Below are 15,239 nucleotides of genomic sequence, written 5' to 3'. Positions count from 1 at the left end.
ATAAGACTCACCTGTGTCGGACTCGGGTCGCTCTGGTCGAACAGGTGGGACTCGCACCTGAGGCTGTTTCTCTTTAGTCTGATACGTTTTCTGTGGTTTTCACTGCAAACCAACAGAACCAGGTTCAGTTTGATCCAGACCCAGAACTCCTCTTCTGGTCTGAGGAACCTTTCACACCTGATGTTCAGGTTCAGACTGAACTGAAGAGTCTGAAGCTCTGAACCAAACCAGGTGTGACAGGTTCCTGAGGTTCTGATCGTCTCGGTATTGTCCAGAGGAGTTTGAGTGACGTTGTAATACTGCGTTTCTGTCGCAGGTGATCGGCGGTCGCCTCCGTCTGGTCTACGAGGAGTGTGACGATGGGACGGACGACTTCTGGTGTCACATGTACAGTCCTCTGATCCACAGCATCGGCTGGTCTCGATCCATCGGACATCGCTTCAAACGGTCCGGTGAGTCAGCTGATCGGTGATCCGTCCACATCTGTCTGCTGACACTGAACCGGAGAAGAAACCAAACTAAAAGAGTCATTTGATCGAGTGTTTATCTGAAACATGAATCTGTCCCGCTTATTATGTCAAAAAAACAAATTGGACGTTTTATCGTAGTGGTTTTGTTGAGTCTCACAGATGCAGCTTCACGTCGAGCCCCCTGCAGGTCACTGAGCACATTTCAGCATCTGTGTGTTTGTTTCCAGATGTGACGAAGAAGCTGGACAGTCAGGTGGACGCTCCGGGGAAGCTGTTCGCCAAGGTGAGAGAGACGAGTGTGCAACGATGTTTCTACAACAGGGGGAACGTCCACTCACATGTAGGGGGCGCTCACGAGGTAGTCCAGAATGAATGTCCGGTTTGTGTTTAGGTGAAGGAGGTGGATCAGAGCGGCTCGTGGTTCGAGGACGGGATGAAGCTGGAGGCCATCGACCCTCTGAACCTGTCTGCCATCTGCGTGGCCACAGTCAGGAAGGTGAGGAGTCGGCAACGGCCGCTTAACAACCGCCAGACAACGCTCGGTTTCTCTCACGTCAGCGAGCTGCTCACTCTGTTCTTCTTGTCAGGGTGAAACATGTAAAAGTGCTAACGGCTGTTAGCATGGTACCATTTTTTCACCATGACAACGTTACAGGTGTAAAAAGTCCTCCTCCTGCAGGTCCTGGCTGACGGGTACCTGATGATTGGTATCGATGGCTCGGAGGCGGCAGACGGTTCAGACTGGTTCTGTTATCACTGCACCTCTCCCTCCATCTTCCCCTCCGGCTTCTGTGAGATCAACAACATCGAGCTGACTCCCCCCAGAGGTACAGCAGCGCCCCCTACAGAGAAGGAGTTGAACTGTGGACAGGTGTATGAAGTGGTGTTGTGTGTTGGCTCTCAGGTTACTGCAGTCTCCCGTTCAGATGGTTCGAGTATCTGAGGGAAAGTAAATCTGTGGCAGCTCTGGTCAACCTCTTCAACAGGGTGAGTCATGACGCTTCATGTTCTTTAACCAAGAATCTGTTCTCAGTTCCTCCATCTTTCCTCCATCAGGACGTCCCCAACCACGGCTTCCACCCCGGTATGAAGCTGGAGGCCGTCGACCTCATGGAGCCCCGGCTAGTGTGCGTCGCCACGGTGACCCGCATCGTCCACCGGCTGCTACGGATCCACTTTGATGGCTGGGAGGACGAGTACGACCAGTGGGTGGACTGTGAGTCACCTGACCTGTACCCGGTCGGGTGGTGTCAGCTGACTGGATACCAGCTGCAACCACCTGCTGTTAACGCAGGTAACACACACACACACACACACACACACACACACACACACACACACACACACACACACACACACAGACACACACACAGTATCGTAGTCTTACAGTTACAGTTGAACAGAAGATTTATACGTCTCTTAAATTTCTCTCGTAAATATGAAGCTGAAAACAGACGCCCCCTGCTGGCGCCTCTTTAACTTGCACCAGGAAAAGGTTTTTATTTGAATCGATCAGATGGACGAGATGATTTTATGCTAAGCTAACAGGTTTCAGTGCGGTTCTTATAAAATCACATTATTGTTTTGAATCCATCAGAAACAAACTTTACAAAGAACATGAGCTATGTGTAAGTTATCACTACATAGCTAACGTTAGCATTAGCAGCTGTTTGCTCACTAATCGGAAACAAACTTCATTCCCACTTCTGTCTCCAGAAAACTTCACAAAAAGTATTTTATTCTGTTTCTATCTTTGCTTCTACTGACGTTAGCATGCTAACCAGCTAGCCTCAGCCCATCTGCTCAGTTTGACGTTAACGCAACAATCATCTCATTTTGTGTTTCAGGTTCCAGAGAATCACAATCCTCCTCCTCCAAGCAGAGGAAGAAATCCCAGCAGTACAAGGGACAAAAGAAAAGTGCGTGTTTCCATCCGAGAGGTTCTCGTCTTTTACGTCACAATACGTTTTAACGTACCGATTTTATTACGTCTCACTGTATGGTTAATAAACATTAACCATGTTTTTAATTTGCTCTGAGCTCAGAATCGGACTTTTATAATTGTTTATTGACGTATTTTACATGAATTAATATATTGTAAATCAAACCATGTTTACGTTTCAAGTAATTCTTCATTATTTTCCATTATTTTATTATGAACTGAATAATTTTATGTTCGTGACGTGAATCTTTGCGATGTTTTGATCAATTGATTGTGGAAATATTTGGCAAATTAATTAAGTTAGTTTTTGGTTGTTTATGTTTTTGATGGAAGATTCAAAGTATTTTAGAGATTTGCAGCAGCAGAAAATGTTCCGATAAAACAACATGTGGTTTTATTTATAGATATATTTGTTGATTATGATGAGATGATTATTATTATGAATATTAATTTTATAAAAAGGCTCATGTCTAGTTGTCGCAACAAAAATCTCCGTCTAACCAACTTCCCCCCCGTCTCTCAGAGAGGAAGTTGCCCATCGCTAAGCGACCCGTCAGTCTGTCTGGCGCCGTGGTAACAGGCGTCCCCAGGAGTCTGTCTGGAGACGAGAATGAGACTCCGCCAGATTACCCATCACCCCCCATTCCTGCCTCAGCAGCTCAACCACTGTCTGCAGATCCAGAGAACAGTCCCCACACGGAGGGGGGGGCAGGTAGTGACCCACACACACGACCAGCTCAGTGTTTGTTGTAAACGTGTGTTTGTAATGTTGTGTCCTCTATTATATTATCTTATATTATCTTATTTAGAAGAAGACACACACTGCCCCGCCCCTACTGACTGGCCCCGCCCCCACTGACTGATACAGACTGTACAGATTAACTTGACTAAGACGTTAACAACATGAAAAGTGTGAAGATGATAAGAAATGATGTTTGTGTCTGAGGTGAGAAAATAATATGAAAACCTTTAAAACTTTTCTTTTTGGAGCAAACTGAATTCTCTTTGATGCCGACACCCTGCCACTGAGTCACTGAGTCACTGAGCCACTGAGTCACTGAGTCACTGAGTCACTGAACCACTGAGTCACTGAGTCACTGAGCCACTGAACCACTGAGTCACTGAGCCACTGAGTCACTGAGTCACTGAGTCACTGAGTCACTGAGCCACTGAGCCACTGAGTCACTGAACCACTGAGTCACTGAGTCACTGAGCCACTGAACCACTGAGTCACTGAGCCACTGAGTCACTGAGTCACTGAGTCACTGAGCCACTGAACCACTGAGTCACTGAGTCACTGAGTCACTGAACCACTGAGTCACTGAGTCACTGAACCACTGAGTCACTGAGCCACTGAACCACTGAACCACTGAGTCACTGAGTCACTGAGCCACTGAACCACTGAGTCACTGAGCCACTGAGTCACTGAACCACTGAGCCACTGAGCCACTGAGTCACTGAGCCACTGAGTCACTGAACCACTGAGTCACTGAGTCACTGAACCACTGAACCACTGAACCACTGAGTCACTGAGCCACTGAGTCACTGAGTCACTGAGTCACTGAACCACTGAGCCACTGAGTCACTGAGCCACTGAACCACTGAGTCACTGAGTCACTGAGCCACTGAGCCACTGAGTCACTGAACCACTGAGTCACTGAGTCACTGAACCACTGAGTCACTGAGTCACTGAACCACTGAGTCACTGAGCCACTGAACCACTGAGTCACTGAGCCACTGAGTCACTGAGCCACTGAGTCACTGAGCCACTGAGCCACTGAGTCACTGAGCCACTGAACCACTGAGTCACTGAGTCACTGAGCCACTGAGTCACTGAGTCACTGAACCACTGAGTCACTGAGCCACTGAGTCACTGAACCACTGAGTCACTGAGTCACTGAACCACTGAGTCACTGAGTCACTGAGTCACTGAACCACTGAGTCACTGAGCCACTGAACCACTGAACCACTGAGTCACTGAACCACTGAGCCACTGAGCCACTGAACCACTGAGTCACTGAACCACTGAGTCACTGAGTCACTGAGTCACTGAGCCACTGAACCACTGAGTCACTGAGTCACTGAGCCACTGAGTCACTGAACCACTGAGTCACTGAGTCACTGAACCACTGAGCCACTGAGTCACTGAACCACTGAGCCACTGAGTCACTGAGTCACTGAGCCACTGAGTCACTGAGTCACTGAACCACTGAGTCACTGAACCACTGAGTCACTGAACCACTGAGCCACTGAACCACTGAGTCACTGAGTCACTGAACCACTGAGCCACTGAACCACTGAGCCACTGAGCCACTGAGTCACTGAGCCACTGAGTCACTGAACCACTGAGCCACTGAGCCACTGAACCACTGAGCCACTGAACCACTGAGTCACTGAACCACTGAGCCACTGAACCACTGAGCCACTGAGTCACTGAACCACTGAGTCACTGAGCCACTGAACCATTTGGATTTGAACGTGTGTCCGTTTGAGGACGTGTGATTGGACGTTTTCTGACAGGACTCAATTCGTCTTTGTTGCTGCAGGTTCACACGTTAAAGACGAGTTTTGTCCTGAGACGACTGAAGCTGAAACCAACGGATCCTCTGGAGATTTCTTCATCAACCAGGACCAGTCGTAGGCCTCCTCTTCCTCAGTGGAGGAGGTCAGAGTTCATCCTCTCACATTCACTCTACAGTCGACTGTGTTGGAATGTGCACGTGTGCGTCTTCAGATGTTAAACCAGCAGTTTACAGACACAAAGAAAAACATAAAATCCTCATGATGCACTGTAAATAACTTTTTTAGTTTGTTCCATGTCCCATCTGCTAACATGGAGTAGGAGGGGATCATGATTTATATTGCAGCCAGACACCAGGGGGCGATGGAGATGATTTGGCTTCACTTTTGGAGCCGTCATGTTTACTGACAGACTCTGATTCTCACTTGAGTTTCAACAAAGCAGATCAACACTATCCGACATGTAGCTTTAATTCATCAGACACCACACACCACCAAGCTAACTAGCTCATTAGCATGCTAACGGATGAGAAGGACATAGGGTCAGAGATTAAAGAGTAAATCTCATTCTCCCTCTTTTAGATTTTAATCGAGAACAAATCGTTTCACGTGAAGGAAAAAAAGACTCGTCGGAGTTTAACTGGAAAGCAAAATACAGAAGAAGAGAATGTGAAGCAGGACGCTCGTCGTTTGTTCCTCTGAGAAAAGAAATGAAAAAAGAAAAATACTACAAGATGGTAAAAGTTTTCTATAATGATTTTTTAATATCTAAGATCTTTATTTGTTCGTGTTTTAGTGTTTGAAAGTTAAAACTTTAATAATAGAACATGTAGCTGTATAACGTCATTTAACGTGTGTGTGTGTGTGTGTGTGTGTGTGTGTGTGTGTGTGTGTGTCCAACAAACGAGAGTTTAACCCAACGTCGGTCGTGTTACAGAATCGTGTGATAGATGTTTTATACTTAAACTGTAAAATGATATTAGAATAATTTTTTATTTAAGTCAGGAAAATACAGATAATTATTAAAAACAAGGTTCAGACTGAGAATTTGTGTCCAACTTAAATGAAACTTGAATGTTAACGTTAACTTTTACTGTTTTTGACACATGTTCCGATAGAATTCACTTTTTGTGTTGAATTAAATTTAAATGAAGTAATTTCACCAAATAATCAAAATTTAAATCTCCAGCATCTTCAGACTGTGACAGAGACAAAGTTACATAACTTGATTTTATTTATATATTTATTATTTAAAAAATATATACCCAGGCTTTTTAATGCTCAAACATTCGTTAATTCAATAATTCAGTTCTTCGTTTAATCTGCAGCAGTGAGAAGAAAAGAGAACATATTCTGTTGCAGAACCACCTCTGACCAGCAGAGGGCGACACCAGTGTTTTTATTTGGTCATTAGTTCAAAAAGTTGAAATAACATCTTCAATTACTAACTTTTCATACTTCATAAACATTTAATATTTGTCATCATTTGGTAAAAAAACTATATAATGGAGATAATTTCTAGAACATTGTTTGTATTTGTACATTTGATTAAAAGAGAATTGTACGAAAACGTTTTCACATTCTAACATAAAAATACATTTAAAAAGAAGTTTAATAACTAATGAATAGAACCGATATGATTTTGTTCATATTGTCATCGAGCTGCAGATTCACAAAAAGAAGAGAATAAAACAAATGTTTCATCAGATTCTTCTGTGTCGCTGACGCTCGGAGCTGAAACTCACAATGATCAAAGAAGAATTATGTAAAACATAAATAATAATCAATGATCCATAATTAACTCGAATTCTTACTGTTTTCATCTCGTTGGAAGATATGGACGCCCATTTCTGACAAGTATAAAAGTAATGTGAAAATATATAGAGCATTATACAGATTATTTTAATTATATAAAATATGACAATATAAGAGAGAATTTTTACTAATAATTTCAAATATATTACATGTTACATATTTTTTCATCTCATATTATGAAACTAATGTCTTGTGTTTGTACTTTCTTTAGTTTTTATGCATCGTTTTCTCATGGAAATGTGCTTCTGTACCACATATAAGACTTCTGATCTGATCTAAACAGATTTAATCTGATTTAATAAGATCTGATCTGATCCATGTGCAGCACTAAGAGAATGTCTTCGGCTCCTGGTGAAAATCTCTTTAAAGGATCAGCAGTTTTTTACAGTATCGTCCGTGTTTGTAGTGAGTTTCCTCTAACGTCTATAAGTGTATTTTTTGTATTATGGTGCTAAATATAGATGAAATTCACATGTTTGATAAAGTTTGTAATGATTTTGACGAATCGTCTGTGACTCTGGTGAAGACGTTGTTCCTGCTGTTTGCAATAGATTTTCTATAAAGAGAAAAGTAGCGAGGAAGTTTCCGATGTTTCGTGTGAACGCTGCAGGATTTAATGAGTTTTATAAAATGTTTGTGAGTTTTGAAGTGATTGAGCGACTGTCGAGGAAAAACCAGACAAAATGAAGATTTGAATGAACGTGTCGGTTTGACTGAAGCTTTTTAAAACCTAGTTTCATGGTGATCAGGCCTCGAACCACAGACCCACGTGAACGCACCTTCGGGTGTTTCTGTCCTAGAACTGATTTTAAAATCATTTTTGTTCGGTGTTTTCTTGCATTAACAGATAAATCTGTAGAAATGAGTCAAAAGAAAACAGAGACAAACAGATTTTTTACAGCGTGCAGAGGTTAATGAAAACCTGTTAATGTCCGTGTTGTTCACGTGTTTATGACGTTTACTGAGCGCAACACACACACATGTTACAAAGAATATATAGAATTCAATCTATATGGTGTAAATGTAAAAATGTAGTTATGTACTGATGTTAACTTTCCTGAAGCTTTTTAAAAAACATTGTGAGATTTGTTTGGCAGCATGATTGTGAAGAAAGAAGAAATTCTGACATGTAGATGTAAAATAAATGACTTGAGACATTTTCTACGAAATAAAAAGAAAATATTGAACTTTAAGTTATTTGTCATTTTGTTGATTCTTTGTTAAATTATAGTTAATTATTAATCTTTTAGTTTTTGGTAAAAACAGGGGAAGCACCTTTGAAAGATTTTTTATATACTTTTTAAAGATCTGTTTGTGTTTATATTGTTCATATAAATATATGAATTTATATACATTTATAAATATATATATCTGGGAAAATGTGTATTAAGATGTAAGTTTGTGCTGTTTCTCGTCCGATGAGGCGAACTACTGAAATATGTGGAACAATAAGTAAAAACAAATGTCTTCAGTTTAAGAGAATATTTAGTCATGTAATAAGTAAGTTAAGTAAATGTCTTAGTATTGTAAGTCGTATAAAATGTTCTACTATTGTAAAGTATACAGTATATATGTCCTAACAATTCCACAGTGTAATAATTCATAAAAATGTCTGTTTTTCAATAAAAAGTCAGTGTATTATATCTTAAACATGTCTATATATATATATATATATATATATACTAACCCTAAATTTTTTTTAACAGTTTTATAATATCTGTCTTATTAAAATATGTTATAAAAATGTAATTGTATCGTTTGTCACCATCATAGAATGTACTGGTATCGTCAGTCCAAAAGTTTGATAGTATATGAAATAATAAATATTAAAGTATATATAGTTTGTCTAAAGATCCAGTGATAAAGTGTAAGTATAGTGTCGTGTATAGTTTAAAGTATAAAGTGAAAGTCATGAATTGTCATATTTTATGAAGTTATATATTATTTCATACCTTTAAACGACAAACACGTTTTATTGTTAACATGAGACTTTATTAAAGCGCAACATGTTTCACATTGATGAGCAGAAACCAAGTCAGAGGATCAACTGCAGGGGGCGCGTGTGAGGGGGCGGGTCCAGTTGAGTGCCTTGTTGCTGATTGGTCAGTTACTCGTACAGGAAGGCCTGGGCGCAGGGCGTGTAGGCCACGAACTCCTCGGCCTTGAACCACAGGCCGACCTCCGTCTTGGCGTTTTCCACCGTGTCGCTGCCGTGGATGATGTTCCTGAGGAAACAGGACGACAATTTAAATACAACATTTAAATAGAATATTTAAAAAATATAATGAACAGACTTATACCTGTTTTAAAACTCACAATTATCATAAATAAAATCAAAAACTGGACGTAAACATTTACATATAGTTTCAAATATAGATATAATATAAAATATTGATTTAATATCATATTTTATTGAAGAAAATCCAAACTCACAAAGTTGAAGCTTTGACTTCCGTCGTAAATTAGAATTATTAACTTTATAACTTAAATTCAATTTAATTCAACTTTATTTGTATAGCGCTAAATCATAATATACATTATCTCAAGGGTCTGGACATTTGAGTTGTTTCACAAGTCATAATTCTGTTTGTTGTATCAATATTGTGTGTGTGTGTGTGTGTGTGTGTGTGTGTGTGTGTGTGTTACTGACCTGCCGATGTTGATGCACAGGTCTCCTCGGATGCTTCCTGGTTTGGAGTCAGCTGGGTTGGTCTCTCCCAGCATCATCCTGGCCAGCTTCACAATGTTCTGCCCCTCCCACACCTGAAACACATCAACACACCTGTCGTGTCACGGTGGAAGCTGATTGGTCGGTTTATCAGCTAAATATCACAATGATGAGTTTTGCTCTAATTAATTAATTTAATTGTTATTTGATGATATAAAAACATTGTGAACACAAATCTGCTTCCTGTTTACATCACATGACCATAACCATGTAAACAGGATGTAGATTGATAGTGAGGCTTTCAAACTAAAAGGTGTCAGTGTGGGCGGAGCCTCAGAGATGGTGGTTTTTATTTTCTCACATAAAACATCAGAAAAGTGAAGAAACAACGTGAACATGAAACAGTCTGAAAACAATCTGATCCCAGTCGCCTGTTAGGTCATGTGATCTGTGTCAGAGTGTGAGTGTGTGTGTGTGTGTGTGAGACATGTATGTTACCATGGCGAAGACGGGTCCAGAGGACATGTATTTGCAGAGTCCAGCGTAGAAGGGCGTGTCCTTCAGATCCAGGTAATGCTTCTTCATGTGATCCTCAGACGCCTGAAGTCACAACATTCAAATCCATCAAGATCTCAACTCTTTGATTCCTTTGATCTGTTCCCTCTCACATAAAACCTGTCGTCCTCTGGTGTCACGTTACTATGCATGTGGAGTATTATTAAACCACACAACACACACACACACACACACACACACACACAGCTGTGAATAATGACACTGTGACACAAGTGTGTGTCCTTCACTGAAGCTGCAACATTCAACAACTCAACACCTGTCACCCCCCCACACACTCACACTCACACACACAGTCGAGGTTCAAACAGACAGATCTGATCCTCAGACGATGATTTCACAAAGAAATTTGGAACTCGAAATTTTGAAAAGTAAAGTTGTGATGTTTGAAATGTGTTACCTGCATGAATTTGGCCGCCACCAACTTGAAGCCCCTCTGCTCGAAGCGCTTGATGATCTCGCCACACAGTCCCCTCTGGACGCCATCGGGCTTCACGGCGATGAAAGTACGTTCCATGTTTCTGCTGAAGAGGCTAAAGACACAAAAACACTTTTTAAAAACTTTTTGAATCCAAATAAAAATACATTTGTAAAAAGGAAGTTGAAATGAAATGGTTATAGAGGAAGTTAATACTGAAAATCATTATATATAATATCTATTTAAATCAATAAATCCCCGACTGTTCAGCTCATTTCTGCAGCTTCACATTTCAAATCCTCTTCACTAGACAATATCAAATATCCTCATTCTGCTGAAGAAGTGAACATGAGTCAAGAAATGAACTCCGACCCAACACCTGCTCGTAACTCAGGACAAAGCCTGGGCGTGCACGTGGTGCACGTGGTGCTAATTTTACTGTGGGTGTTCATAGGGCCTCTGGCTGGAATCCAGCTGAGAGGAGCAGATCATCTTCGACCCTCAGAGGCGTCGATGATGTTTCCGTCACTGATTCCAAGTCACATGTAGATTTATCAAAATCAATCACCAACGAGCGCAGAGGCCTAAAATCGGCCCCATGTACGGTGGCCCTGAGGGGTCAGTGCACGGCCACATGCTGCATCAACACACTGAGCTCAACTTAGTTCACTTTGCTGTATTTTGATGAATAATTCAAGTTTGGAATATTGTGAATGTTACAACTAAAATTCATCTGTGAACGTTTTTTCTCATGATTAAATTCTGAGCTCACACACACACACACACACACACACACACACACACACACACACAAAATCAATACAACACACATACAACTGTCTGTCTGCAGCGGTCCAACATGTCACTGCAGGAACACGTGCACGACAGCACATGCACAGACAAAAGAATTAAACTTCACAGTGACAAATCAACTGCATGAAGTGAAATGTTAAAAACATGTTTAAAGACGTCACATTAAAAACACTGAACTCACGTGTTACTGCATCTTTAACTGAAGAACATTCGAACATTGAGCAGCTCAGATTCAGTGTGTGTGTGTGTGTGTGTGTGTGTGTGTGTGTGTGTGTGTGTGTGTGTGTGTTTATATCTACCTCGGTTCTGGGAGTTGAGGAGAACTTGTTTTGCCGACGGTGGGATACGAACGAAAACCGAGGCCGAGCAACTGGAGTGGAGCTCTATTTAAAGGGTTTACTGTGGGTGGGGGTGTGTGTGTGTGTGTGTGTGTGTGTGTGTGTGTGTGTGTGGGGGGGGGGGGGTGGATGTGTGTGTGGGGGTGTGTGTGTGTGTGTGTTTGGATCTAGTTTCAGTTTTTTAAAATGTTTCTGACTCGCTTTGAAAAATGTCCTAATTTATATTTCATAACTTTCTTTTTTGAACGTAAATCTAACTTTTTGTGTTTGTCAGAGTTCACTCGTACAAAAACCTAAAATAATGAAAACAATAATCCTGTTGTTTTATTCAATTAATGTAAGAATCAGGTTTAATTTAACTCTTCAGTTTGGTTTGTTGAATATGTATAAATATTAAATACTAATAATAATTAAATAATATATAAATACATACAAACACAGAACTTTAGTTGAAGACGACACGTCTCCATTTACTCACATCAAACAAAAATGAAGCTAAAACATCTCGGATACAAACGCTGCCACCTTGTGGTGATGATGTCATTTACAGTCAGAGTCTGAGCAGTAGTGATCGTGGTATAAAGGTCCCGCCCATACACCCTCTCCACCAATAAGGAGTCAGTTGTCAGCTGTCAGTCATGTTTTTATATCATCAAATAACTAATAAAACCAAACGGATCAGAAACACTTGAACAAACATCAGTGAGATGAGAACGAGCTGAAACGACAGAAACATCTTTACAAACTTTTGGTCCACGTCCCATCAGCTAACATGGAGGAGGTTCATGAGCTATACTGCAGCCAGACACCAGGGGGCGATCCAGATAGTTTTGCCTTCACTTTATTGAGTTGGCAGGTGGAGTATGTTAAATTACGATCTGTGGTTCAGAGTCAGTAAGTTTAAACTGAGGAGCTGTTGACATGATGGAGGTTTATTTCCGAAACGTGCACGTGAGTGTGCATGTGAAACACACACATGTTGTGTGTGTTTCACGTCAGCAGAGTCTCAGCTGCTGCTTCAATCACCGAGGGATCAGCTGTCGACCGACCTGCAGCGTCAGTCACACTGTCCAAAGGTCAAAAGGTCAAAACCGTCAGGAACAAGTCAGGAAAACGTCAGGAACACGTCGGGAACACGTCAGGAACACGTCGGGAACACATCGGGAACACGTCGGGAACACGTCGGGAACACGTCGGGAACACGTCAGGAACACGTCGGGAACACGTCGGGAACACGTCGGGAACACGTCAGGAACACGTCGGGAACACGTCGGGAACACGTCAGGAACACGTCGGGAACACGTCAGGAACACGTCGGGAACACATCGGGAACACGTCGGGAACACGTCGGGAACACGTCGGGAACACGTCAGGAACACGTCGGGAACACGTCGGGAACACGTCGGGAACACGTCAGGAACACGTCGGGAACACGTCGGGAACACGTCGGGAACACGTCGGGAACACGTCAGGAACACGTCGGGAACACGTCGGGAACACGTCGGGAACACGTCGGGAACACGTCAGGAACACGTCGGGAACACGTCGGGAACACGTCGGGAACACGTCAGGAACACGTCGGGAACACGTCGGGAACACGTCAGGAACACGTCAGGAACATGTCAGGAACATGTGGGGGAATATGTCAGGAACATGTCAGGAACATGTGGGGGAATATGTCAGGAACATTTCAGGAACATGTCAGGAACATGTCAGGAACATGTCAGGAACATGTGGGGGAATATGTCAGGAATATGTCAGGAACATTTCAGGAACATGTCAGGAACATGTCAGGAACATGTCAGGAACATGTGGGGGAATATGTCAGGAACATTTCAGGAACATGTCAGGAACATGTCAGGAACACGTCGGGAACATGTCAGGAACATGTCAGGAACACGTCAGGAACACGTCAGGAACACGTCAGGAACATGTGGGGGAATATGTCAGGAACATTTCAGGAACATGTCGGGAACATGTCAGGAACACGTCGGGAACACGTCGGGAACACGTCGGGAACACGTCGGGAACACGTCAGGAACACGTCAGGAACACGTCAGGAACATGTGGGGGAATATGTCAGGAACATGTCAGGAACATGTCAGGAACACGTCGGGAACACGTCGGGAACACGTCAGGAACACGTCAGGAACATGTCAGGAACATGTGGGGGAATATGTCAGGAACATGTCAGGAACATGTCAGGAACATGTGGGGGAATATGTCAGGAACATTTCAGGAACATTTCAGGAACATGTCAGGAACATGTCAGGAACATGTCAGGAACATGTCAGGAACATGTGGGGGAATATGTCAGGAACATTTCAGGAACATGTCAGGAACATGTCAGGAACACGTCGGGAACATGTCAGGAACATGTCAGGAACACGTCAGGAACACGTCAGGAACATGTGGGGGAATATGTCAGGAACATTTCAGGAACATGTCGGGAACATGTCAGGAACATGTCAGGAACATGTCAGGAACACGTCAGGAACACATCAGGAACATGTGGGGGAATATGTCAGGAACATTTCAGGAACATGTCAGGAACATGTCAGGAACACGTCAGGAACACGTCAGGAAAAACGTCAGGAACATTTCAGAAACATGTCAGGAACACGTCAGGAACATGTCAGGAACATGTCAGGAACATGTCAGGAACACGTCAGGAACACGTCAGGAACATGTCAGGAACACGTCAGGAACACGTCAGGAACACGTCAGGAACATGTCCTCTACATTCACTGGTTAATAAACATTTTAAAAATCATCCAATGAGCAAATAAGGACAAAATAGATATTTCTACAGATCGTTTAATGACCCGACTGAAGGTAAAGAGCTGAACTCATTGTTATAAACAATCTATAACAAGATATTATACAATGTTTATTCTTCAGGTGAATTTTCCACTGATGTCAGATGTATTTTTTCTTTAGGATTTGAATCAGTAACAGGTATGAAACTTTATATAAGTGTGTTCATGCACCGGTTATATAACACACTCACTCACTCACACACACACACACACACACACACACACACACACACACACACACACACACACACACACACACACACACACACTCACTCACACACACACACACACACACACACACTCTCCACTGTTTCCGTCTCTAATCTGAAACTCCAACCTTCACCCTTCCCCCAAATTTTGGCCCTAAATATAAACCTTGTCCTAATCAGGGATGGAAAGCGTCTGTTGTCTCGGGGGGTTGATGCTGCTCCACGCTGGCGTCCTGAGGGGATGAACGGACCTGATCAGCTGAAATTAAAACACTCTCCTGCTGCTTACGCACACACTCCAGACGTACACCCATCTTATGTTGCCGTGCACTTGGAGCGCAGGAAGCTGCAGAAACACAGCTGTGAGGCCTCTAATGTTACCAGCTCCAAACACAACGTCAGACAAATCTGATGAAACTAACGTGTGTTTTAATCACGTCTCCAGCAGCAGAATGTGCACGAACATAACCCCACACACACTCATGGTATCTACTGAGGAGGCCAAATTATTCTAGTTACTATGCAAACTATAGAAATCTGACTAAATATAGCTGAATGAAACCAGGAGAGAAGCATGACATGAAAATATACCAAAGATCCTTCAGTCTTTGATCTTCAGCCCTGAAGGGGGCGCTACAGACCCAAGAGCCAAGA

General features: G+C 42.4%; 2 protein-coding genes across 6 annotated transcripts in view; one reads left to right on the top strand and one right to left on the bottom strand.

Moving 5' to 3' along the window:
• LOC117766012 (MBT domain-containing protein 1-like) overlaps nt 1-5,580 on the top strand; it is an 11,823-nt gene extending 6,243 nt beyond the window's left edge. Inside the window, exons 9-18 of one of the 4 annotated variants that reach the window (XM_034592705.1) lie at nt 1-44; nt 317-452; nt 698-753; nt 862-966; nt 1,150-1,297; nt 1,375-1,457; nt 1,527-1,764; nt 2,318-2,389; nt 2,936-3,124; nt 4,959-5,580. The exon at nt 1-44 is cut by the window's left edge and continues 55 nt beyond it. In XM_034592705.1, the coding sequence (XP_034448596.1) occupies nt 1-44; nt 317-452; nt 698-753; nt 862-966; nt 1,150-1,297; nt 1,375-1,457; nt 1,527-1,764; nt 2,318-2,389; nt 2,936-3,124; nt 4,959-5,053 (1,166 nt within the window). In that variant the 3' untranslated portion in view covers nt 5,054-5,580. Of the gene's footprint in view, nt 45-316; nt 453-697; nt 754-861; nt 967-1,149; nt 1,298-1,374; nt 1,765-2,242; nt 2,259-2,317; nt 2,390-2,935; nt 3,125-4,958 lie in introns of all 4 variants that reach the window. The other 3 variants (XM_034592704.1, XM_034592703.1, XM_034592706.1) reach the window with 3 other exon arrangements.
• Nucleotides 5,581-5,736: 156 nt separating this feature from the next.
• Nucleotides 5,737-11,678, bottom strand: LOC117766033 (nucleoside diphosphate kinase A-like). 2 transcript variants are annotated; one of them, XM_034592745.1, is made up of 5 exons: nt 11,519-11,678; nt 10,389-10,521; nt 9,914-10,015; nt 9,351-9,510; nt 5,737-5,828 (listed from the first exon to the last, which is right to left on the bottom strand). In XM_034592745.1, exons 2-5 carry the CDS (start codon nt 10,503-10,505, stop codon nt 5,776-5,778), a joined length of 432 nt encoding a protein of 143 aa, XP_034448636.1. In that variant the 5' UTR covers nt 10,506-10,521; nt 11,519-11,678; the 3' UTR covers nt 5,737-5,775. The 2 variants fall into 2 exon arrangements, with proteins under 2 accessions (XP_034448636.1, XP_034448635.1); XM_034592744.1 differs by lacking the exon at nt 5,737-5,828 and adding an exon at nt 8,723-8,972 and having other exon boundaries at nt 9,398-9,510; nt 11,519-11,677.
• Between the last annotated feature and the right edge of the window lie 3,561 nt (nt 11,679-15,239).

This window comes from Hippoglossus hippoglossus, chromosome 8, assembly GCF_009819705.1.
Source record: "Hippoglossus hippoglossus isolate fHipHip1 chromosome 8, fHipHip1.pri, whole genome shotgun sequence".
Lineage (NCBI taxonomy): Eukaryota > Metazoa > Chordata > Actinopteri > Pleuronectiformes > Pleuronectidae > Hippoglossus > Hippoglossus hippoglossus.
This window is presented reverse-complemented; position numbering and strand designations above follow the sequence as displayed.